This window comes from Camponotus vicinus, unplaced genomic scaffold (genome assembly GCF_025532165.1).
Source record: "Camponotus vicinus isolate PSW18456_S1 unplaced genomic scaffold, iyCamVici1.0 SCAF_2, whole genome shotgun sequence".
Classification (NCBI taxonomy): domain Eukaryota; kingdom Metazoa; phylum Arthropoda; class Insecta; order Hymenoptera; family Formicidae; genus Camponotus; species Camponotus vicinus.
The window spans coordinates 742,940-770,606 of NW_028141956.1; the positions used below are offsets into that span (position 1 = coordinate 742,940).

At 29.1% G+C, this 27,667-nt stretch overlaps 3 protein-coding genes, 1 long non-coding RNA gene and 1 pseudogene across 4 annotated transcripts in view; all 5 read right to left on the reverse strand.

Annotated features, from left to right (window-relative positions):
- LOC145966237 (uncharacterized) overlaps window positions 1–27,667 on the reverse strand; it is a 238,414-nt gene that overhangs the window by 31,421 nt on the left and 179,326 nt on the right. The window lies entirely within an intron of this gene.
- LOC145966989 (cytochrome P450 9e2 pseudogene) lies at window positions 150–2,999 on the reverse strand (annotated as a pseudogene).
- On the reverse strand, window positions 2,933–17,438 carry LOC145966332 (uncharacterized). The gene is made up of 4 exons (XM_083090340.1): window positions 15,787–17,438; window positions 13,281–13,336; window positions 5,697–7,350; window positions 2,933–3,133 (listed from the first exon to the last, which is right to left on the reverse strand). Exons 1-4 carry the CDS (start codon window positions 17,344–17,346, stop codon window positions 3,065–3,067), a joined length of 3,339 nt encoding a protein of 1,112 aa, XP_082946466.1. The 5' UTR covers window positions 17,347–17,438; the 3' UTR covers window positions 2,933–3,064.
- LOC145966988 (cytochrome P450 9e2-like) lies at window positions 9,102–11,311 on the reverse strand. The gene has a single exon (XM_083091504.1). It carries the CDS (start codon window positions 11,259–11,261, stop codon window positions 9,696–9,698), a length of 1,566 nt encoding a protein of 521 aa, XP_082947630.1. The 5' UTR covers window positions 11,262–11,311; the 3' UTR covers window positions 9,102–9,695.
- Window positions 18,877–25,994, reverse strand: LOC145966353 (uncharacterized). The gene is made up of 2 exons (XM_083090399.1): window positions 24,379–25,994; window positions 18,877–21,972 (listed from the first exon to the last, which is right to left on the reverse strand). The coding sequence occupies exons 1-2, from the start codon at window positions 25,936–25,938 to the stop codon at window positions 20,392–20,394; spliced, it is 3,141 nt and encodes a 1,046-aa protein (XP_082946525.1). The 5' UTR covers window positions 25,939–25,994; the 3' UTR covers window positions 18,877–20,391.

Here is a 27,667-nt window from a genome sequence, read left to right on the forward strand (position 1 = left end):
ATTGTACAATTTATTTGTGCAATCTCTGCATAATAATAGTTTTATTTCTATATAAGTAACTATTTTCAATATTTAAAATAACTTGCATACTTTACAATAAAATTAAGTTGCGGTATGTGTTATTATCGAAATATTTTTAAAAGCAGAAATCATTGTATACATGAGAGATTTATTTGTAACAGAAAAGAAAAGGAGTGAGAATTGGCAACAAAAGTAAATAATAAATAACGGTAATTTTGTTTTTATACAGATTAGTATTCTTGAGATTACTATACATATGTATAAATGCTCGGAGGAAAATTATTTTCAGAGGGAAAATTATCAGTATTATTAGAGATATTTTATTTGAGTTTGATAAATAAGAATAGATGAACAGTTTAATTGTGTAAAAACTAAATACATCTTGTAAAAATCTAAATCCATCTTGCAGAATGCTATATAAAGATATTTCGTTATTTTAGCTACTTTAGCTAACTTTAATTTGTTATCACTCTTCGGTTAAATTCATTTCTCGCTGTTTTTTTTGCTAATACTATTACGATACATTGATTACGACTGTAATGATATCACATTTTATGCATAATCATTTTGCGCAGCAGATTATTCAGATATAAAGATTCTAAATATAAAAAATTGCAATATAATCTTTATTTTGATCCTTGTTTGTTAATATTGAAATAAGAAACTGTGAATAATGATTATGCACTTTTGCGCAATTATAAGTAAATCTAATGAAGTTTACGTAAATATTATATCAAAACATAAACATTCAGCTAACTCAATTAACAATCGAATGAGGAATGTATCGCTATACATATGTTAACAAGATTATGTAATATATAGATATTTTTATAAAAAAGATGTTAATACTATAAGTAATTATAAATTTTTAACGATAGATTTGTTAACAGATTTTGAATTGAATTTTTTGGCAAACAGTTGTTTGAGCCTATTAAATACATTAATATATGCAAAAATCGCGGAACTTTTAAATCTCTATTATAAAAACCCGATTGGCTCAATCGAAAAATTCGATAATACAAGATACTCTTAACAATAGCTCGTATATAAGTACACGGATCATCCTCGCTGTTGCTACGCGAGATATAGTGTGTAATGATACATGCGAGATATAGTGTGTAATGATACATGCGCACGACTGGCATTTAATGTTTAAAAGTTTAATGAATACTTAATATCAAACTAAGCAATTAATGATAACAAACTAAGCAATTATTAATTCTCTATTTATTTAAACAGACGTTTCTACAATTATTAATAATAAAAATTATAGAAAAAGAAAAACGATTCTTTATAAATTCTTACAATATATAACATGTAATAGCGCCAATTTAAACAAGTTATATTGTCATGATGATTGTGTTATAAGAACGTTATTTTTATCATCACGTATATCATTGTTCTGTTATTTTTACTTAAAATATTTTCTAAGAATTAGTAACGCCGTTAAACAGCATAGATTCCAGCACAGGATGCATATCGCTTCTACGCTGAACATTCAACCAGAATCCACCTTCCGGCATTATTGTCAAACTTTTTTTACTGAATTTCAATGGCAATATAGTTTTCGCGCATGGTTTCAGTTCACAACGTGCTAATAGATGAAACAATAAGATTTTAATCTCTAGCATGGCAAATCTGTTGGCTATACACATTCTCGGTCCTAATCCAAATGGCATATAATACGATGAGTTATGATACGTTTTGTTGTCTAAAAATCTTTCCGGACGAAATTTTTCTGGATCATCGTAATATTTTTTATCTCGATGAATGCTAAAAACCGGAATCCAAAAATTCATTCCCTTCTTCATAGTGAAAGATTTCTTGTTTGGTAATGCAGGTGGCAATTCATAATCTTTGTTGCATAGCCTTTCTATCGGAACTGGTGGATATAACCTGAGAACTTCATTTATCACCAAATCTAAATATTCGAGCCTGTTAATAGTTTCATGTGTCACTTTCCCGTTTGACTCCTCGAGAACCTTATCTATTTCCTGTCGCAATTTGATTTGAATATCTGTATTAACCGCAAGTTCATGAGCTGCAAAGCACATCGTGGTTGAACTAGTATCGAAACCGCCGAGAAAAAAGACGTACGCTTGCGCGATCATATCGTCGACATCAAGCTCTCTTCGACCTTCTTTGCCTCTAATATCCATCATCAATTGAATCATATCCGGACGCGTAATATTCTCGGCATCACGAGTGGCAATAGTAGTCCTTATAATGTCTTTAAAAAAATCCGACACGTGTTTATCTATAAGTTTTACATTGAGAATACGCCCAAGTGTCGGAAAGATTCTAAGAAAAAAAACTTTAATAGGACGAGTTCCAAAGAAACTAGTCGCTTCCTTGCCGTAAGCAAAGAATTTATTTGTCGGATCCTTCATAGAATTGATTTTGATTCCAAAAGCACATGTGGCGATAATATCATTTGTGTATTTAGCGAAAACGTCTTTCATATCTATATCTCCTTTATCCGCTAGTACAGGTGTTGATAGATAATTAGCAAAGTCTACTGCGCATTCCGACATCAAGGTGAACATCATTTTCATCTTGCTGGATGTAAAAGAGGGACTTAATAGAGTTCGCACGTCACGCCACTTTTGTCCACGAAGAGAAAACAGATTATTTGTAAGCAATGGTTCGTTCAAATTGTCGAATCCGTAACGATCGGGAAATGCTTCGAAATTCTTCACAAGGACGGATTTAATGATTTCCGGATCACGAAATAGAAAAGTTGGCGTTCCCATGAAGTAGAATCCAATATATTTTGCATCCGGATTATAAGTGTATAGCTTGTGGATAAAATCGGTCAATGATATTCGACGAAATATAACTGATGTCATGTTGCCCAGTATTGGAACGGGCGGTATGTGAATGATACCGTGTCTTTCGAAATAATTATAATTTCTAAACAGATAATGGATGCCAAGTGCACCAATCACAATTGATAACAGTATCAACCAGTATTCCATGGCACACGAATGTTATCTCAAATTGTCGTTGGAATCTGTTTGCAAAACGTCTGGCGAAATTTGATTTAGCACACTAGCGATATTGCTAGCACGATCCGTTGTAGGCAACTGTTCGTAAGGCTGTTTCGCATCTCGTAATATATCTCGATTTTTCTGATCAAAGGCTATAAGAGCTAACATATGTAAGATTGATACGTATTATTACTGACAAAACATTGATATCTTATTAGTCAATAAACTTCAAGTATTTCTTTACTCACTAGTTATATTTATGTAATATATATGATAATTATTAGGTAATAAATATTATGATATATATTATGTAATATATGTGATAATTAATATAATGCCCAGAGCTGTAATTACGTGTTGTAATATTTTTGATATAAAATTATATATTTGTTTGTATAAAAAAAAAATTTACTTATATGTAAGTAGCCACATTTAATTGGCAATATATAAAAATAATATGCTTTGTAATTAAAATGCTGTTTGTGTTATTATCGAGTTATTTTTAAATATAAAAAACTTCATTTAAAAATATTGCGTGGGCGGCTTATTTATAGCATTCGATAAAATTCAATAAAAAATAATGAGGAATGACAAGAAAAATAAATGTTGTATCATGTTTTGACATTATTTCACGAGTTATTTTATAGATATATTTTAAGAAAATAATTTAATGAAAGGAATCGGAGAATTACAAATACTAGGGATATTCCAGTTAAATTTAAAAAATAAAGGAAATTATATAGTTTAGTTGAATATTTAAAACAATGTATAAACTAAAAAGATTTTGTATAAAACATCGTGATGCGCACATTTTGTTAATTTACTGATTTATGTTTTTAACTACATTTGTTTGTAAAATTCATTCCTTATCATTGTTTTTTTCTAATACTGTTTTTTACTAATCAATAACGATATCATGAAGTTTGCTATTTTGTACAACTGTAAATTATTTACTGATTTGACAAAATTATAAAATAAACTTTATTTTGATATATAAAAGAATTTGTTTTCCTATCGTTTACAACTCTCATTTATCGATATTGAAATGACAAATCATGAATAATAATTATGCAGTTTTACAGAATCGTTCGTGAATCTAATGAAATTTACGTAATTGTTATATTAAAGAATAAATCAATCAATTATTTGATATTATATGTATAGTATATCAACAAAATCACGTAGTTTTTTTACATAAAAAATAACATTTATAAAAAGATATACTATATAAAAAGATTGCTATAATTATATCTTATTAATTGTAGATTCTTTGATATATTTTGAATTGATATTTTTCAACAAAGAGAGAATTAGTTGTAGAATTTATAATATTTAATATAGTGTATTTATGAAACATAAATTTCCTATTATTTTCGTTTTAGTTGTTTACGTTTATTACACAAATAAAATGAAATATATGTTCAAATTATTAAAGATATTATAATGTGAAAACTAATATACAAATTCAAAAAAATATATGATTATTAATATATTTAAAATTACAGTATTTTTAACAACTGTTTTTATATATATATTCTTAATCTCTTTCTCTCATCAAATTAGTTAGAAAATTGAATTGAATGATGTTATTAGTATAATATTTTATTATGCATATTATATATATGTTTACTAATAAATGCACATATAATATTTACTTTATATATCAGTATTTCTTTCTTCATATCATTATCGTTATTATTTCGCAATATACCGTTTTGCGATTGCATCATGCCCATGTTGTCAATTTATTCTTTCATTCTCTTATGCAATATAATCATTTTGATCTTAATTCCTATTATACTACAGAGATGAATGATATCATTCTGACAATCATTCAAATACAAAAACGCAATAGCTTAATAGTATACTCTTCGCAAGTTAAGAACAATGACTTTTATGTGTCAATTATATTTTTATAAACTTTACAATTTGTATATTTCTTATATTTCTATATTTGTTAATAATATTTTTTATTTATTCCATCCTAATACCTCTTAAAGTTTCAATAAAGATATATAATAATTATTTCTTTCATATTCCATTATGTTTCTTATATTTATTACTTATTTATTACTTATAAATAATTATTTTATTTGCATATAGAAAAAGTAAGAGAAAAAAAGAGAGAGAGAGAGAGAGAAGAAAAAGAAAGAAAGGAGAGTTAGAGATTATAAATTATGTTTATATAATAATACATTTAAATCTTATTATTAATTACTATATACATATATATATATATATATATATATATATATATATATTAATACTCTTTTTTTTAATACTCTTTTCTACATTTTCGTAAAAAATAATTTAAAATTGAATTTTATTATGTCAAATTATTTTTTAGTTGCTATTATTAAAAAATATAAATGATCACAGAAATCAATATCAATTTTCCTCAAACTTTAACGTTAAAGATCAAATAAAAAATAAAATTATAAATAAAAAAAAGAATTAATATTCTATAAGCTTCATTGTTTTTATTTTGATGATAAAAAGAAAAATAATATCTTATATTATTTTGCGTCGTTATTTTAGAATAAAACTATGTTTATATACAAACATCTCCACTACAAATACATATATATGTATATATTTTTCTTCAGTATTATTTCTCATTGAAATAGCATGGCGTTGGATTTATATTTACAAATGTATTTTATCGACATTCGTACAAATTTAAATATAGCCATTGGCCGTATCACCATTAACGCTTGTAGATATACTAGTATGAGCATCGCTTCTCGACTGAATCTTTAGCCAGAACCCTCCCTCCGCTAACATAGTGAAACTTTTGCTCAATCGTAAGGGATGGCAAGTCTTTGCGCACAGTTTTAATTCGCAACGAGCTAACAAATGAAATATCACGACTTTGGTCTCCAATAATGCAAATCTGTTACCTATGCACATTCTCGGGCCGATTCCGAATGGTAAATATGCATTAATATTTAACTTTTTCTTATTCTCGTCCAGAAAACGTTCGGGATAGAACTCATCCGGTCTTTCGAAATATTTGGGATCCCGATGAATACCATACATAGGTAACCAAACATACATTCCTTTCTTCACAACGAAGGGCTTATCTCCGGGAAGCGCTGGCGGTAGCTCAAAATCTTGTACGCATAATCTATCTACAGCCGCCACCACAGACCACATCCTAAGAGTCTCGTTAATCACAGCATCCAAATATTGCATTCCGTTCAAAGCTTCATAAGTTAATTCCCCGTTCGTTTTCTTTAAAACTTCGTCTATCTCGTCGCGCAGTTTTGTCTGAACGCTTGGATTAACGGCAATTTCGTGAGCAGCAAAGCACATCAAGGTAGAAACGGTATCGAAACCGCCAAAAAAGAAGATGAACGCTTGCGAAGTCATATCTTCGATCGTCAGTTCTTTTCCGGGTCCTCTTTTTCCTCTACTTTCCATCATCAGTTGCAGCATATCTGGCCGTACGATATTCTGCTTGTCTCTGGTGTCTATGGTGTTCCTCACGAGATCCTTGAAAAATTTACCTACACGATCATCAATGAATTTAATACCCAACATTTTGGTGATACGAGGCATACTTCTGATGAAATAAAACTTTATAGTGCGTAGAGTGTTAATAGTAGTGGCATCTTTTCCGTAAACGTAGAACTCGTTGGTAGGATTTCTCATAGAATCAACGCCAATCCCGAAGGCGCAGGTTGCGATTACGTCATTCGTGTACCTAGTGAAGCAGTCTTTCATTTCCATAACACTTTTGTCAGAAGGCAACTTGGCAAGGAACTCGGTAAAACTGGCAGCACAGTCAGACATTAGCTTAAACATAGCTTTCATTTTACTAGATGTAAAAGCGGGACTTAGTAAAGCTCTGACATCTCGCCATTTATCACCACGAAGCGAAAATAAATTCTTGCCAAATAGAGGATCATTAACTTCGTCGATGAAAGCGCGATGATCAGGAAACGACTCAAAATTCTTAACGCCGATCGACTTGATAAGATCCGGATCGCGAATCATCACTATTGGATTCATGCTGTCGAAGAAGCCGACATATTTCGCATCTGGATTCACCTTGTAGATTTTTTGAATAAGTTCGGCTATCGATAATTGGCGGAAGATCGTTGGCGCCATGTTACCCAGGACAGGCCACGGTGTTAAGTGAATAATTCCATGTTTTTTGAAGAAATTTAAATCCTTAAAACAGTAATAATAAACAGCGATGGTGCCAGCTAAAATCGACAATAGTATCCAAGTGTCCATAATGACGAGATGTTGTGAAGAATCACAATTGTAGATACGACGATTGTTGCTACGACGTCGTTGAATCACAACTGCTGCAGTTACTAAAGATACCTCTCTTTATATGCTGCACGCAAATCAGATAACGTATATTAGATAACGTATCACAGCTTTGATTCTAATTTAAAGTGAACATAAGAAAGAAAGTTGATAGACGATATAATTTATCGATAATTCAATTACTAATCACATACAAAGCGCAATAGTGAGTTTTTCTTCTTATTATTTTTTCTTATTATTTTTTTTATATCTAGTGATAATTGTGATAAAACAATGGAAAGAAAAAAACAATGCGTAACCAGTGCGTAACAGTGCGAAAACTCGAAAAACTTTAATGGACGTAGTTTGCCAAAGTGCTTATGACTTGCGCAATCTATTGAGCAATTGGACATCGAATCATAACTAATTGTAAGTCTAGTAGAGGCGTGCAAATCTGCTCTCACTCCCGCTCGTTCTCGACAGCGAGACTGGATTCTCGAGACTCAGATTATCGGGAGCGCTGTTATCGAGAATAGAGGCTCGAGAACGAGCGAGTCCCAAGTCTCGATACTCTATTAGACGGAGTGGGGATAGAAATCTACCCCCACTCCGTCTAATAGAGCATCGAGACTCGGGACTCGCTCGTTCTCGAGCCTCTATTCTCGATAACAGCGCTCCCGATAATCTGAGTCTCGAGAATCCAGTCTCGCTGTCGGGAACGAGCGGGAGTGAGAGATTTGCACGCCTCTAAAGTCTACACAGTAGAATAAAAGAAATTTTAGAAAAGTTGTTTTTACAGTATTATTGTTAGAACTTTTACTTTGTTATACACATATAAAGAAAAATACGAATATAATACGAATAATTATAAAAAATTGTTTAATATTTAAAGTTACTTGCGTAAATTTTTCAGAAGTATCACGAAATTTCACGTGTCCTTCTATGCTTATTGACTAAATGTCCATTTCTTTGTTAAAATGTTAATATAAAGCTATATGAAAGATTTTAAATAACTTCCTCTATCGACTCGGTTGTCGAGTTAATGCTAATATTATAAGCATATCTCGTATTATGATTTTTTATATTTTTTCTCTATCTCTCTCCTCCCCCCCTCTCTCTCTATCCATCTGCTCCAAACAGTCAAAATTAAATTGTCTACTATTGTCAATAATATTTTTGTCCCATTATATTATATATTACTAATAAACAAATGTACTTATACTGTTATCAGATTTTTATTTTTGCTATTCAAATAATATTGCGGATTATTTCGTAATACTATTTTGTAAATATTTGTGGCCATTTTGCTTTCCATTGTAACTATTCAACGTAACCATTTTAACCTTGGTTCCAATTATACTGTAGAGTTGAACTTACATCATTTTAACAACCATCCAATTAATTCAATGATTTAATGATGCACTTTTCGTGAGTTGAGAACAAAAGTAACTTTTATACACTTATTTTAGTTTTAGAATATATTAGAATATACAATTTAATTTGTTCATTTTATATTTCTTGATAATATTTTATTTTTTAATAACTTAAAGTTTCGATAAATGTATGAATATAAAAAACAATTATTATTTCACATATCTAATTACTTTTACATTTCTATTATTTAAATAATTATCTTATATGAACATATATATAGAGAGAGAGAGAAAGAGAGAGACAAAAAAAGGAGAAAAGAAAGTTACAGAATATTTGCTATATTATATAACAAAATTCATATATGTATATATTTTAATAAATATATAATAATATACTTTTTTCCCCCCTAGTGGATAATATTCTATATTTTGTGTTACAAAAATTATATACACATAATTTCAATTTAAGTATATAAATATATTTAATATTATTTCTACATATGTATCATTATACTTCCAGATAATATGTTTTTCATAGATTTTAATATAATTCTCTTTTTGTTTAAATACATAAAAAATATTTTGTTCTTATATAAATTTTCTATTGTAACACAACATATATTTAATATAACTTTATCGTATTTATACATAAGAATAAATACATATTTAAGAAATAATTTGGAAAAAAATTTAATCAAAGTATTTCAAATTAATTGAAATTATTATTTATTTTGGTTAATTATTATTATTATTATCATCGCATATTATTATTCAAAAATATAGATAATCATAGATAAGAAAACAGTATTAATTACCCTCACACAAACTCCAATAATAAAAATCAAATAAAAGATCAAATTATAAGTAAGCATTATCATTTTACAGCTATCTTAATGATTACAAAAAGAAGCATTATTTAAAATAAAATTATTTTATAAGCATATTTATGTTACATATATCAACGTCTCAAACTTTATTTCTCTTAGCCAACTGTAAGTAGATACAAACCGAATTTTTGTTTACAAATGCATATTTTAACGACATTCACGGATTAAGCATGGCCATTAGTCGTAGTACCATTAACGTTTCTGAATACATTAGCATGAGCATCGCTTCTCGGTTTAATTTTTAACCAAAATCCCTCTTTTGCCTGCATGGCGAAGCTTCCTCTGTTCAATTGTAAAGGATGGGAAGTCTTTGCGCACAGTTTCAATTCGCAACGAGCCAATAAATAGAACATCACGACTTTGGTCTCCAATAATGCAAATCTATTACCTATGCACATTCTCGGGCCGATTCCGAATGGTAAATATGCGTCAATATTTAACTTCTTCTTATTCTCGTCCATAAAACGTTCGGGATAGAACTCATCTGGTTTTTCGAAATATTTGGAATCCCGATGAAGACCATAAACAGGAAACCAAACGGCGGATCCTTTTTTCACGATAAAGGGTTTATCTCCAGGAAGCGCTGGCGGTAATTCGAAATCTTGCACACATAATCTATTCTGAAAAACCACCACAGGCCATAATCTAAGAGCTTCATTAATGACAGCATCCAGATATTGCATTCCGTTCAAAGCTTCATAAGTTAATTCTCCGTTCGTTTTCTTTAAAACCTCATCTATCTCGTCGCGCAATTTTGTCTGAACGCTTGGATTAACGGCAATTTCGTGAGCAGCAAAGCACATCAAGGTAGAAACAGTATCGAAGCCGCCAAAAAAGAAGATGAACGCCTGCGAAGTCATATCCTCGATCGTCAGTTCTTTTCCGGGTCCTCTTTTTCCTCTACTTTCCATCATTAGTTGCAGCATATCTGGCCGTACGATATTCTGCTTGTCTCTGGTGTCTATGGTGTTCCTCATAAGATCCTTGAAAAAGTGTCTTATACGATTACTAACAAAAGTAATACCTAACATTTTGGTGATAATAGGCATACTTTTCATGAAATATATCTTTATGGTACGCAGAGTGGTAAAAGTCGTAGCATCTTTTCCATAAACGTAAAATTCGTTTGTAGGATTTCTCATAGAATCAACACTAATCCCGAAGGCACATGTTGCAATTACATCATTTGTGTATCTAGTGAAGCAATCTTTCATTTCTATAACATTTTTGTCAGAAGGCAACTTGGAAAGGAACTCAGTAAAGTTGGCAGCACAATCAGACATTAGCTTAAACATAGTTTTCATTTTACTGGATGTAAAAGCGGGGCTTAATAGAGTTCTCACATCTCGCCATTTATCACCACGAATCGAAAATAAATTCTTGCCAAGTAGAGGCTCAGTATACTCGTCGATAAAAACGCGGTGATCAGGAAACGATTCGAAGTTCTTAACGCCGATAGATTTGATAAGATCGGGATCGCGAATCACCACTACTGGACTCATACTGTCGAAAAAACCGACATACTTGGCGTCTTGATTCAGATTGTAAACTTTCTGAATGATTTCGGCAATTGATAATTGGCGAAGAAAAATTGGTCCCATGTTGCCCACGATTGGCCACGGTGATATGTAAAGAATACCATGTTTTTTGAAGAAATTTAAATCTTTAAAAAAGTAGTAATAAACGGCAATGGTGCCTGCTAATATGGATAACAGTATTAAAGTATCCATGATGGAGAATTTTAAAGAATGACGATTGTCTTGATATGTCGTTGAATCACGTGCACAGATAACTACTGGAGCTATTAGCGATTTATCTCTTTATATACTGGACAAAACGGTGATAACATGTCATAACGTACATGATAACATATCAAAGTGTTGATTCTAATGAAAAGTGATGAGGGAAAAAACATGAATCATGAACAATACAATTTACCGATATAATTTAATTATTAATCACATATACAGTGCGTGTTTATTATATAATGATAATAGTGATAATAGAATATAAAATAAAAACAGTGACATTATAAAATTTAGAAAACAAAGCATGCATTTGTAAACTTGAAAAACTTTAGTTGACGTAGTTTTTCGAAGTGCTTAATACTACAAATTGTGCAATCACCTTAAATAATGATGAATGATGATAATTGTAAGTCTACGTAATAAGATAAGAATTTTTCGAAAAATTATTTATACGATACTAGTATTGTAATTTTTATTTTTTTGTTATACACAAATAAAAATACTACGAAAAATTAAGAAAAATTAATATAATTGTTTAACATAAAATCACTTGTAAATTTTCCGAAAGTATTGAAATTTCACGTGTACTACTAAATTTATTGATTAAATTTCACTTTTATGTTAAAATGTCATAATAAAGCATCTAGATACATTTTAAATGACTTTTATTTTCGACTCGAGTTAATGTTCGAGTTAATGCTTGAATTAATGCTCGAGTTAAAATTAAATATTGTAAAGAATCTCTGGAAAAAGTATTGCTCTTATTCTCTTTCTCCTTCTCTGTCTTCTCAAAATAATAGGCAAATTGAATTGTTAAATGCATCAGTAATTTTTCTATCATTACAACATTATATGTTACAACATATACATGTTACTAATAAACGTATAACATACATTAAACGTATTAACGTATATTTACTGTTATTAATATTTTATTTTAACTATTAGGATAATATCATGATGATTTTGCTATATACTATTTCATAAGTGCGTTGTGCCTATTTTGCCTATTACTGTATAGTCTTTTTATCATTCAATATGTAGTTTTGATAATATTTTATTTTTTTATATTTTAAACTTTCGGTAAATGTATGAATATAATATCATATTGTTTCCATTTTTATTATTTATGAATAATTATCTTATATGAACATAGAGAGAGAGAGCGAGAATAGCGAGAGAGAGAGAGAGAGAGAGAGAGAGAGAAGAAAAAGTTATAAAATATGTGTTATATGTTATATAACAAAACTCATATATTTTAATAAATTACTACACATGTATGTATGATATACTTTTCTATTGGTGAATGATATTCTATATTTGATATTACTAAATTTATATACATAATTTCGATTTTTATGTATATAAACATATTTAGTATGACTTGTATATATTCATCATTGCATTTTCGGATAATATATTTTTCTATGTTATTTTAATATTATTCTTTTTTCGTTGAGAAATATAATAAAAATATATTTTGTTCTTATGTGAAACTCTTATCGCAATGACATTAATTTAATATAATTTTATCATATTTTTTGATACATAAGAATTAATACCTTTTTAAGAAATAACTTGGGAAAGAATGTTATCAAATTATTTCATGTGATACCAAATAATTATTTCTTTCATCAAATATTACTATTCAAAAATATAATCATAAATCGAAGAACAGTATTTCCCTCACAAATATCAATAATAAAAATCGAAGAAAAGATAAAATCATAAGCAAGTATTGTCATTTTACCTTAATGATCACAAAAAGGAGCATTATTTAAAATAATTTTATGTTGCATATATATTTTTTACACATAGCATCAATGTCTTAAACATTATTTTTCTTCGCTAATTGTAAATAAATTCAAAGGTTTTTTATTTACAAATGCATATTTCATCGACATTCCTATGGATTCATTTATGGCCATTATGCATCATTAACACGTGTGGATACGCTAGTATAAGTATCGTTCCTCGCTTAAATCTTTAACCAAAACCCACCGTCTGCCAACATGACAAAACTTTCTCTGCTCAATCGTAAAAGATGAGAAGTCTTCCTACACGTTTTTAATTCACAACAAGCTTATAAATAGAATATCATGACTAATCTCCAATAATGCGAACTTGTTACTTAAGCACATTCTCGAGCCGATTCCGAACGGTAAAAACGCGCTAGTATTTAATTTTTTCTTATTTTCGTCCAGAAAATGTTCGGAATAGAACTCATCTGACTCTATTTGGCATCTGGATTCAAATTATAGATTTTCTAAATGATTTCGGCCATCGATAACTGGTGGAGAAGGTGGAAAAATGAATTGGTGGAAAAATTGGTCCCATGTTGCCCACGATTGGCCACGGTGATATATGATGAATCCCATACTTTTTGAAGAAATATAAATCCTTAAAAAAGTAGTAATAAACAGCGATGTCGATTAAAATCGACAATAGTATCCAAATGACGATATTACGTAAAAAACGAAATGTCCATAATGACAAAATGTTGTAAATAATCACATCTATTAATAGAGGCGATGTCCTTGAATCGCGCATACACAGACTACTGCTAGAACTATTAACGATTCCTCTCCTTATATAAAAAGGCAAACCGGTTGCCTTAAAGAGTGTATATTATTAAACATATCAAAGCTTTGATTCTAATAAGAAGTGAATGTGAGAAAGAAAACTGTGAGATAAACTTCAGCTATATAAAATTTAATTACAAATCACATACTCATCGCAATAGTGCATTTTTCTTGTATAATAATAATAGTGATATAACAATGAAAAAAAACAGTGTATGCGTTTGTAAACTCGAAAAATTTCAATGGATGTAGTTTGACAAAGTGTTTATCATTCGTGCAATTTATTAAGCAATAACCTTGCATAATATCAAATTACGACTTCTAATGTACCTATTCTAATAAAAAATTTTTCAGAAAAATTATTTATATAATATTAAAGATAGAATTTTTATTTTGTTATATAAAAATATAACACACACGAATAATTATAAAAAATTGTATAATATATAAAATCATTTGCATAAACTTTTTTTCGAATTATCGAAATTTCACGTATTTTTCAACTCATTAAATGTCCACATCTTTGTTAAAGTATTAATATAAAAACATCTAGAAAGAGAGAAAATTCTATATATAAATGACTTTCTTTCGATAGATTCAACTCTCTATCGAGTTAACTAATTGCTAATATTATAAGAATATCTCTTATTATCACTTTTTATATTTTCTCTCTCTTTCCTTCTCTCTCTCTCTCCCTCTCTCTATCTGCTCCAAATAGAAAAAAAATAAATTGCTAAATATTGTCAATAATATATATATATTTCTGTCATTACATTATATATTACTAATAAACGAATGTACTTACTATTAGCTTTTTATTTTTGCTATTCAGATAACATCGCATATTATTTTGTAATACTATTTTGTAAATGTTTGTGGCCATTCTGTCTACTGAAAACTTTCTGTTATGACTATTCAATATAATCATTTTAACCTTGATTCAATCATACTGTAGAGCTGAATATATACATATATACATTACTTTGACATCTTTCAATTAACTCAATTTAATACTGCACACTTCGCAAGTTGTGTGAAAAGAATAATAATTTTTATACAACACTTATTTTTATTTCAGAATATATCAGAATATACAGTTATATTATATTTTTATATTTTTTAACAATATTTTATTTTTTAATAGCTTAAAGTATCGATAAATGTATGAATATAGATTATTTTTTATATCATATTACTTTTACTATTATTTGAATAATTATGTGGAGAGACAAGTGTCAGTCTATACATGTTATATAATAAAATTCATATATATATTTTAATAAATTATTATACATACTATATATATATATATATATATATATATATATATATATATATATATATGATAAAAAAATATATTTCAATTTAAGTATACAAATATTTTTAATATTGATTATATATGCATCATTGTATTTTCGGATGTTTTTTCGTGTATTTTAATATAATTCTCTTTTTGTTCAAATATAATAATAATACTTTGTTCTATATAAAACTTCTATTGCAATAATATAATTTTATTCTATTTACATATAAGAATTATATGTCTTTAAGAAATAATTTAGAAAAGAATATATAATTTTATCACATGATTTTATCAAATTATTTCAAATAATATCAAATTATAATTTCTCACACGGAATATCATTATACAAAAATATAGATAATCAAAGATCAAAGGACAGTATTGATTAATCTCACAACCTCCAATAATAAAAATCAAATAAAAGATAAAATTATAAACAAGCATTGTCATTATACAGCTAACTTGATTACAAAGAGAAGCATTATTTAAAATAAAATTATTTTACACGTACACTTTCATTACATATATCAATGTTTCAAGTAGTTTCTCTTAAGTAATTATAAATAGAATCGAATCGAACATTTATTCATAGATGCATTTTATTAACATTCATACGGATTTAAATGTGACCATTAGTCGTAGTATCATTAACGCTTGTCGATACGTTAGTATGAACATCGCTTTTCGCTTGAATCTTTAACCAGAACCCTCCTTCTGCCAGCATGGCGAAGCTTCCTCTTTTCAATCGTAAAGGATGAGGAGTCTTCGCGCACGGTTTTAATTCGCAACGAGCCAATAAATAGAATATCATGACCTTGGTCTCCAATAATGCAAATCTGTTACCTATGCACATTCTCGGGCCGATTCCGAACGGTAAATATGCGTTAACATTTAATTTTTTTTTATTCTCGTCCAGAAAACGTTCGGGATAGAACTCATCCGCTTTTTCGAAGTACTTGGAATCCCGATGAATATTATAAACAGGAAACCAAACATTAAAATCTTTTTTCACTACAAAGGGCTCATCTCCAGGAAGCGCTGGTGGTAATTCAAAATCTTGCACACATAGTCTATCCTGAAACGGCACAGGCCACAACCTAAGAGCCTCATTAACGACAGCGTCCAAATATTGCATTCCATTCAAAGCTTCGTAAGTTAATTCTCCGTTCGTTTTCTTTAGAACCTCGTCTATCTCATCGCGCAATTTCGTCTGAACACTTGGATGAACGGCAATTTCGTGAAGAGCGAAGCACATCAAAGTGGAAACAGCATCGAAGCCGCCAAAAAAGAAGAGAAATGCTTGCGCAGTCATATCTTCAATAGTCAGTTCTTTTCCAGGTCCCCTTTTTCCTCTGCTTTCCATCATCAGTTGCAACATATCTGGTCGTACGATATTCTGTTTGTCTCTCGTGTCTATCGTGTTCTTCACGAGATCCTCGAAAAATTGTTTTATATGTTTATCAATGAATGTAATACCCAACATTCTAGTGATAGTGGGCATACTTCTGATTAAATATATTTTTATCATGCGTAAAGTGGTGAAAGTTGTAGCATCTTTTCCATAAACGTAGAATTCGTTGGTAGGATTTCTCATAGAATCAACACTAATCCCGAAGGCGCAGGTTGCGATTACGTCATTCGTGTATCTAGTGAAAGAGTCTTTCATTTCCATAACACTTTGATCAGAAGGCAACTTGGAAAGAAATTCGGTAAAGTTGACAGCACAATCGGCCATTAGCTTAAACATAGCTTTCATTTTACTAGACGTAAAAGCGGGACTTAGTAAATTTCTCACATCTCGCCATTTATCACCACGAAGCGAAAATAAATTCTTGCCAAATATAGGGTCATTAGTTTCATCGACAAAACCACGGTGATCTACAAACGAGTCAAAGTTCTTAACAGCAATAGACTTGATGAGATCTGGATCACGAATCATCACTACTGGATTCATGCTGTCGAAGAAACCGACATATTTGGCGTCTGGATTTAAATTATACACTCTTTGAATGTTTTCGGGCAATGATAACTGTCGGAGAAAAATTGGTCCCATATTGCCCACGACAGGCCACGGAGGTATATAAAGAATCCCATGTTTTTTGAAGAAATTTAAATCTTTAAAAAAGTAATAGTAAATAGCAATAGTGCTGGCTAAAATTGACAATAGTATCCAAGAATCCATGACGACGTTTTAAAGAGTCATGCCGACTCTCTTAACACGATGTTGCTGAATCGCGCGTGCACAGATAACTGCTGCAGTTATTGGCGATTCCTCTCTTATATACTCGACATTAATCGCTTTCATCATTTTAGATAATGTATCATTAAAGCTTCAATACTAACGGAAAGCAAATGTGGAAAATGGATATATAATAAACAATATAACTTAATAATTAATCACACACTGCATAGAAATATGTTTTTTTTGTATAACAACAGTAATAGTTAATATAAAGATATGAAAACACAGTACGTGTTTATCAATTCGAGGAATTTCAATGACGTAATGTCAATTACTGTGCTTGACGAAGTGTTAGTTGTGTAATTTACTGAGCAATAACCTTGGATAATCGAATTTGATATCTTCAAGTGATATCTTCAATACAGTCTGATAAAAAAATTTGTAGTAATATTATTTATACAATACTATCGTTCGAATTTTTACTTTGTTATTATATGCATATATAAAAATACAATAATGAAAAATTATAAAAAATTGTTTCATGTATATAATGTCATTTAAATTTTTCAGAATTATCAAAATTTCAAGTGTTCTATACTGATTGATTAAATGTCTATTTTCTTTGTTAATGTGTTGATATAAAGCATCTAGATCAAAGATTTTAAATGACATTTTTTATCGACTTGACTATTATATTGATGCTGTGTTATATAAGGATATATCATATTATCATATTTTATATTCTTTCTCTCTCTCTCTCTCTGTCTCCTCCAAATAATAAGAAAATTGAATTGCTAAATTTTATCAATAATATTTCTATTCTTTTATTCCAATATAATATATATATATATATATATATATATATATATATATATATATTGTATATATAATTAATATTAATATAATAATTAATACAATAGTTTATAATAATTATATATAATAATATAATTATATTAATATAAATATATAATATATTAATTTATTTATATATATATATATATATATATATATATATATAATTATGTTAATTTCTGCGGTTTACATCTTTAGCATTAACATTCCCATTCATTTCTCTGGATTATTAGTCTACAAATACTTTTGAGCGAGTGGGTTAATTTATACATGCAACAGTCTAATCAAGGTTAACGACGATTTCATTAGAAGAGAACGAGAATGTTCAGTAAAAGAACACGTGCAAGGTGAACATTCTAATTTTCGCGTTGATCTCTGTAATTAATTCTTTTATATTGCGTTTTTCATGACATCGATTTATATTAACATATCTTTATATTTGTGATGTACGCCCTTGACGATTCTTTTCAATATTCATATGATACAGTACTTTGACTTATTTTGACCTGTTTCTTTATTAATATTTATATTAATATTAGTATTAATATTTTTATTAATATTTATATTATATTTCCAACATTGAAAAAAACCTGCAGGAGATCGAAACATCTGTCGACAAATCTCATATTATACATTTTATGCGCCTTTATACTATGCGAATATTTATTATTCATATTATTATGTTTTTAAATATATCATATAAGTTACTAGTATTGCGCACTTTTATCTGCGTCTCCAGTTCTTAGCCTTACTTCCTCACTTTTCTTTATTTATGTCACGAATGTCTCATTACATGACTTAGATTATTTGATATATAATATTGTAATGATAGAAATATTATATCCGACACCTTATATATATATATATATATATATATATATATATATATATATATATATATTACTAATAAACATATGTACTTAAAATGTTTTATGTTTTGTATTTTAAAATGTTTTATGTTTTGTATTTTATTAATATTTCATTTTTGCTATTAGGCTAATGTCACGATGATTTCGCAATATATTATTTTGTAAATGCTTTGTATGCATTTTTCTTATGTAATCTTTCTGTGATCATTCAATGTAACTATTTTAACCTTGGTTTCTCTATCATACTGTAGATATGAGTACAAATCATCTCTGACATCATTCAATTAACTCAATGGTTTAATAGTGTATTCTTTGCGAGTGTTGAGAACAATAACAACTTTTATACAACAGTTGTTTTAGTTTCAGAATACCGCTTATTATTTATATCAGAATATACAGTTTATATCTGTTATTTATATTTTTATATTTCCTGATTATATTTTATATTTTCTTATTATCTTAAAATATATAAATGATATGAATGCAGAAATGATTATTTCTCAATATCTTATTACTTTTTTTATTCCTATCGGAATAATTATCTTATCTGAACATAGACAGAGACAAAGACAGAGACAGAGGCAGAGAGAAAGAGAGAGAAGAGGAGACAGTTAGACTATGTACTAATGTTATATAACAAAATTATATATATTCTAAATAAATTATATATATTCTAATAAATTACTATACATGTATATATAATAATATACTTTTCTTTATTAATGAATAATATTCTATATTTTATATTACTAAATTTATATACATAATTTCAATTTTTAGTATATAAACATATATAACTTCTATATATATATATGCACTTTCGGGTAAGATATGTTATTTTATGTATTTTAATATTATTCTCTTTGTGTCTAAATATAATCAAAATACTTTTTTCTTATATAAAACTCTTATTGCAATAACATAAATTTAATATAATTTTATCCTATTTATATATATAAAAATTAATACTTTAAGAAATAGTTTGAAAAAGAACTTTATCAAATTATGTCAAATTATTATTTCTTTCGCTGAATATTATTCAATAATCACAGATTAGAAATTATTGATTTCTCTCTTATTAGAAAAACTAAACAAAAGATATAAAATTATAAGAAAGCATTATTATTTTATAGCTATCTTGATGATTACAAAGAAAAGCATTATATTTAAGATAAAATTATTTTACACACGCACATTTTCATTATATATTTCATTACATACATATTACAATGTTTCAAATCGTTTTTCTAAAGTAATTGTAAATAGAATCGAATTGTAATAGAATCGATTTATTCAGAAGCATTTTACCAGCAATTATACAGATTTAAATATGGCCATTAATCGCAGTACTATTAACGCTTGTGGATATGCTAGTATGAGCATCGTTTCTCGCTTGAATCTTTAGCCAGAATCCCCCCTCTGCTAGCATGGCGAAATTTTTTTTGCTCAATCGTAAAGGATGGCAAGTCTTCGCGCACGGTTTTAATTCGCAACGAGCTAATAAGTAGAATATCACGACCTTAGTTTCTAATAATGCAAATCTGTTACCTATGCACATTCTTGGTCCGATTCCGAACGGTAAATATGCATTAATATTTAAATTTTTCTTATTCTCGTCCAAAAAACGTTCAGGATGGAACTCGTCCGGTTTCTCGAAATACTTAGAATCCCGATGAAGACCATAAATAGGAAACCAAACGACTGATCCTTTTTTCACAATAAAAGGCTTATCTCCGGGAAGTGCTGGTGGTAATTCGAAATCTTGCACACATAATCTGTCTTGGAAAACTGCCACAGGCCAGAACCTAAGAGCCTCATTAACGACAGCGTCTAAATATTCCATTCCATTCAAAGCTTCATAGGTCAATTCCCCGTTTGTTTTCTCCAAAACGTCGTCTACCTCCTTGCGTAATTTTGTCTGAATGCTTGGATTAACGGCAATTTCATGAACAGCGAAGCACATCAACGTGGAAACAGTATCAAAGCCGCCGAAAAAGAAAATAAATGCCTGCGCAGTCATATCCTCGATAGTTAATTCTTTGCCGGGCCCTCTTTTTCCTCTGCTTTCCATCATCAGTTGCAGCATATCTGGCCGTACGATATTCTGCTTGTCTCTGGTGTCTATCGTGTTTCTCACGAGATTCTTGAAAAATTGACTTATTTGATTATCAATGAGTTTAATACCCAACATTTTGGTGATACGAGGCATACTTCTGATGAAATAAAATTTTATAGTGCGTAAAGTGGTAAAAGTTGTAGCAACTTTTCCATAAACATAGAATTCGTTGGTAGGATTTCTCATAGAATCAACGCTAATCCCGAAGGCGCAGGTTGCGATTACGTCATTCGTGTACCTGGTGAAGCAGTCTTTCATTTCCATAACACTATTGTCAGAAGGTAACTTGGAAAGAAATTCGGTAAAATTGGCAGCACAATCGGCCATTAGCTTGAACATAGCTTTCATTTTACTAGATGTAAAAGCGGGACTTAATAAATTTCTCACATCTCGCCATTTTTCACCACGAAGCGAAAATAAATTCTTGCCAAATAGAGGATCGTTAACTTCGTCGACAAAACCGCGATGATCGGTAAACGAATCGAAGTTCTTGATGGCAATAGACTTGATGAGATCTGGATCACGAATCATCACTACTGGATTCATGCTGTCGAAGAAACCGACATATTTCGCATCTGGATTCACCTTGTAGATTTTTTGAATAAGTTCGGCTATCGATAATTGGCGAAGGAACATTGGTGCCATGTTACCCACAACAGGCCACGGTGGTATATGCAGAATCCCATATTTGTTGAAGAAATTTAAATCTTTAAAGAAATAGTAATAAATAGCGATGGTACTTGTCAAAATTGACAACAGTATCCAAGTATCCATGATGGCGAAACGTTTAATAAATCACGCCGATCGTCTTGATACGATGTCGTTGAATCGCGCGTGTACAGATAACTGGTTGAGCTATTGGCAATTCCTGTCTTTATATACTGGACGCGAATAGATTGCGCGTTGCAGTCATATCAAATAAAATATCGTTGTCATCATGGAAAACAAATGTGGTAAATGGAAATAATAAATGACATAATTTAATTATTAATCACACATCACATAGGAATATGTTTTTCTTGTATAATAATAATAATAGTAACATAGAATAATATAAAAGTGAAAATAATACGTGTTTATCAATTCGAAGAATTTCGATTGACGAAATTTTACGAAGTACTGATTATTCCTATAATTTGTTGAGCAAGTCTCGGATAATATCGAATAATGATTTTTTAAATAATCGATAGACACATGTAGACTATTTAATAAAATTATTCTTTGATATTGATATTATTATTTGATATTATTTAAGTCTTATTATTTAATAAATTACACGAGTGATGAGCATTTCGTAAGATTACGTTAATCTAAATTCTTGAAGTTGATATATATAAATGCAAATGGTATATATATATATATATATATATATATATATATATATATATATATATAAAAGATATATAAATTGATATATATAAGCGCTGTTTTCTTATATATATGCATGTGCAATTTGAATTTTCAGAAAAATTATTTATTGTTAAAAATTTTTATCTTGTACATATCTGAAAATACAATAGGGAGAAATTATAAAAAAATGTTCAACATATAATAGTTACGTGCGCAAATTCTTCAGAGATATCAAAATTTTTCATGTATCCTTATCATAAATTCTTATCGTATATTCTTATCGTACATTTATCTTTCATTTATTCTTATACATATCTGCTGATTATATGTCTATTTTTTCATTAAAGAGCATTGAATTGAAACATCCAGCGTAGTTACATTTTAAATGACTTTTCTTATCAACTTAGCTCTTGAGGGTTTATATTAAAAAGAACTTCGTCTTTTCGGTTTTCATGTTCTCTCTCTCTCTCTCTCTCTCTCTCTCTCTCTCTCTCTCTCTCTCTCTCTTTGTCTGTCTCCTCAAAATGGAAACAAAATTGAATTGCTAAGTGTTATCTTTTAGTAATATTTCTGTCATTATAATATTATATATGTTCTTAATAAACATATATACTTATACTGTTATTATTAGTACTTCATTTTATTTTTGCTATTAGCATAATAACGCGATAATTGCACAAGATACTATTTTGTAAATGCCTTAAATTCGATTTGTTTATTGTGTAATTTTTTGTTACCTTTCGATATAATTATTTTATCCTTGGGTTACATAATACTGTAGAGTTGAATACGTCGCTCTAACGTGACTCATTTAATTGAATAGTTAATAATGCACTTTTCGCAAATTAAGAACAATAGTTACTTCTACACATCAGTTATTTCAATTTCAGAATATGTATATCTGTTGCTCATATATCTAGTAATATCTTAAGTTTAGAATTTGTATATGTAAATTTATATCTTATTTTTTACATTTTAATATCTTAAAATTTCGTTGAATATATGAATATAGGAAAAAATGAATTTTCCTATTAATTCTCTTATTACTTTTCTAGTTTTATTATTTATGAATAATTACCACATGTGAACAAACAGAAAGAAAGAGAGGAAAAGGAGATAGAGAGGAGAAAGTAACAGACTATGTGTTATATGTTGTATATCTCAATTCATGTTTCTTATAATAAATTATTATACATGTACATGCATTAATATACTAATTTTTAATTGAAGAATATTATCCCATATTTTGTATTGCTAAATTTAGATATACAATTTAAACTTCAGTGTATCAGCAATTTTATACGACTTCTATATGTGCATTATATAACATTTTCAGATAATATGTTTTTTCCGTATACTTTAAAATATAATTTTCTTTTTGTCTAAATATAAAAGAATACACTGTGTCTTTATATGTAAAATTCCTATTGCATTAACATATTTAATTTTATTCCATTTTCATAAGAATTAATACGTTTATAAGAAATAATTTGAAAAAGAATTTTAACAAATATATTATACCTAATTATACCAAATTATTATTTCTTTCGCTGAACATTATTATTCAAAAATATATATAATCACAAAATATAATCAGAAAATAATATTGAATTCCCTTAAATTCTTATGAGGAAAACTAAATAAAAGATTAAATTATAAGTAAGCATTATTATTACAGTTATCTAAACAGTACAAAAGAATAATAAAATTATTTTACACGCGCACATTTTCGTTACATATATCAATATTTCAAATCGTTTCTCTTAAGTCATAATAAAGTCATATAAATATAATCGAACCAGACATTTATTCATACATTTTGTTAGCATTCATGTGGATTTAAATATGGCCATTAGTCGCAGTACCATTAACGCTTGTTAATATGCTAGTATGAACATCGTTTCTCGCTTGAACCTTCAGCCAAAATCCTCCCTCGGCTAACATGGTGAAGCTTTTTTTGCTCAATCGTAAAGGATGGCAAGTCTTCGCGCACAGTTTTAATTCGCAACGAGCTAATAAGTAGAATATCACGACCTTAGTTTCTAATAATGCAAATCTGTTACCTATGCACATTCTCGGTCCGATTCCAAACGGTAAATATGCGTTAATATTTAAATTTTTCTTATTCTCGTCCAGAAAACGTTCGGGATAGAACTCGTCCGGTTTCTCGAAATACTTAGAATCCCGATGAAGACCATAAACAGGAAACCAAACGACTGATCCTTTTTTCACAATAAAAGGCATATCTCCGGGAAGTGCTGGTGGTAATTCGAAATCTTGCACACATAATCTGTCTTGAAAAACTGCCACAGGCCAGAACCTAAGAGCCTCGTTAATGACAGCGTCTAAATATTCCATTCCATTCAAAGCTTCATAGGTCAATTCCCCGTTCGTTTTCTTCAAAACGTCGTCTACCTCGTTGCGTAGTTTTGTCTGAATGCTTGGATTAACGGCAATTTCGTGCACAGCGAAGCACATCAACGTGGAAACAGTATCAAAGCCGCCGAAAAAGAAGAGAAATGCCTGCGCAGTCATATCGTCGATAGTTAATTCTTTTCCGGGTCCTCTTTTTCCTCTGCTTTCCATCATCAATTGCAGCATATCTGGCCGTACGATATTCTGCCTGTCTCTCGCGTCTATCGTATTTCTCACGAGATCCTTAAAAAACTGACCGATTCGATTATCAATAAATTTAATGCCCAACATTTTGGTGATAGTAGGCATACTTCTGACTAAATAAAATTTTATAGTGCGTAGAGTGTTAAAAGTAGTGACATCTTTTCCATAAACGTAGAATTCATTGGTAGGATTTCTCATAGAATCAACGCTAATCCCGAAGGCGCAGGTTGCGATTACGTCATTCGTGTACCTAGTGAAGCAATCTTTCATTTCCATAACACTTTTGTCGGAAGGCAACTTGGAAAGAAACTCGGTAAAATTGGCAGCACAATCGGACATTAGCTTGAACATAGCTTTCATTTTACTAGATGTAAAAGCGGGACTTAATAAATTTCTTACATCTCGCCATTTTTCACCACGAAGCGAAACTAAATTCTTGCCAAATAAAGGATCATTTTCCTCGTCGATAAAACCGCGATGATCGGTAAACGAATCGAAGTTTTTGACGGCGATAGACTTGATGAGCTCTGGATCACGAATCACCACAACTGGATTCATGCTGTCGAAGAAACCGACATATTTCGCATCTGGATTCAGCTGGTAGATTTTCTGAATAAGTTCGGCTATCGATAATTGGCGAAGGAACACTGGTGCCATGTTACCCAGGACAGGCCATGGTGGTATATGCAGAATCCCATATTTTTTGAAGAAATTTAAATCTTTAAAGAAATAGTAATAAATAGCGATGGTACTTGTCAAAATTGACAACAATATCCAAGTATCCATGATGGCGAAGCGTTTAATAAATCACGCCGATTGCCGATGTCGTTGAGTCGCGCGTACACAGATAACTGCTTGAGCTACTAGCAATTCCTCTCTTTATATACTGGACGCGAGTAGATTGCGCGTTGCAGTCATATCAAATAAAATATTATTTCTTCAATTCTAATGGAAAACAAATGTGGAAAATAGAAATAATAAATGACATAATTTAATTATTAACCACACATCGCGTAGAATATGTTTTTTTTGTATAATAACAATAGAAATATAGAATAATATAAAAATGAAAATAATATGTGTTTATGAATTTGAAGAATTTCGATTGATGTAATTTTACGAAGTGCAGATTTATGCGATCAATTGAGTAAGTCTTGGATAATATCAAAGTCTTAGATAATATCAAATAAGTTGATATATACAAAAATATATATAAATGATATGTAAATTGATATATATAAACGCTGTTTTCTTATATATATATATATATATATATATATATATATATATATATATATAAGAAAACAGCGTTTATATATATCAATTTACATATCATTTATATATATTTTTGTATATATCAACTTATTTGATATTATCTAAGACTTTGATATTATCCAAGACTTTTTTTTATTTGAATTTTCAGAAAAATTATTTATCGTTAATAATTTTTACTTTTTACATATCTGAAAATACAATAGCGAAAAATTATGAAAAATTGTTCAACATATACAAGTTACGTACGCAAATTCTTCAGAGATATCAAAATTTTTCATGTATTCTTATCATAAATTCTTATCGTATATTCTTATCATACATTTATCTTTCATTTATTATTATACATATCTGCTGTTTATATGTCTATTTTTTCATTAAAGAGCATTGAATTGAAGCATCTAGAATAGTTACATTTTAAATGACTTTTCTTATCAACTTAGCTCTTAAGGATTTATATTAAAAAGGTATACTTCGTCTTTTCGGTTTTTATATTTTCTCTCTCTCTCTTTCCCTCTCTCTCTCTCTTTCTCTCTTTGTCTGTCTCCTCAAAATGAAAACAAAATTGAATTGCTAAGTGTTATCTCTTAATAATATTTTTGTCATTACAATATTATATGTTATTAATAAGCACATGTACTTATACTGTTACTATTAGTACTTCATTTTATTTTTGCTTTAGTATAATAACGCGATGATTGCACAAGATACTATTTTGAAAATACTTTAAATGCATTTTGTCTATTGTGTAATTTTTTGTTACCTTTCGATATAATTATTTTATCCTTGGCTTACATCATACTGTAGAGTTGAGTACATCACTCTGACGTCACTCATTTAATTCGATAATTTAATAATGACGAAAACACTTTTCGCAAATTGAGAACAATAGTTACTTTTACACATCAGTTATTTCAATTTCAGAATATGTATATCTGTTGCTCATATATCTAGTAATATCTTAAGTTTAGAATTTGTATATGTAAATTTATATCTTATTTTTTACATTTTAATATCTTAAAATTTCGTTGAATATATGAATATAGGAAAAAATGAATTTTCCTATTAATTCTCTTATTACTTTTCTAGTTTTATTATTTATGAATAATTACCACATGTGAATAAAGAGAGAGAAAGAAAGAAAAAAGAGATAGAAAGGAGAAAGTAACAGACTATGTGTTATATGTTGTATATCTCAATTCATGTTTCTTATAATAAATTATTATACATGTATGTGCATTAA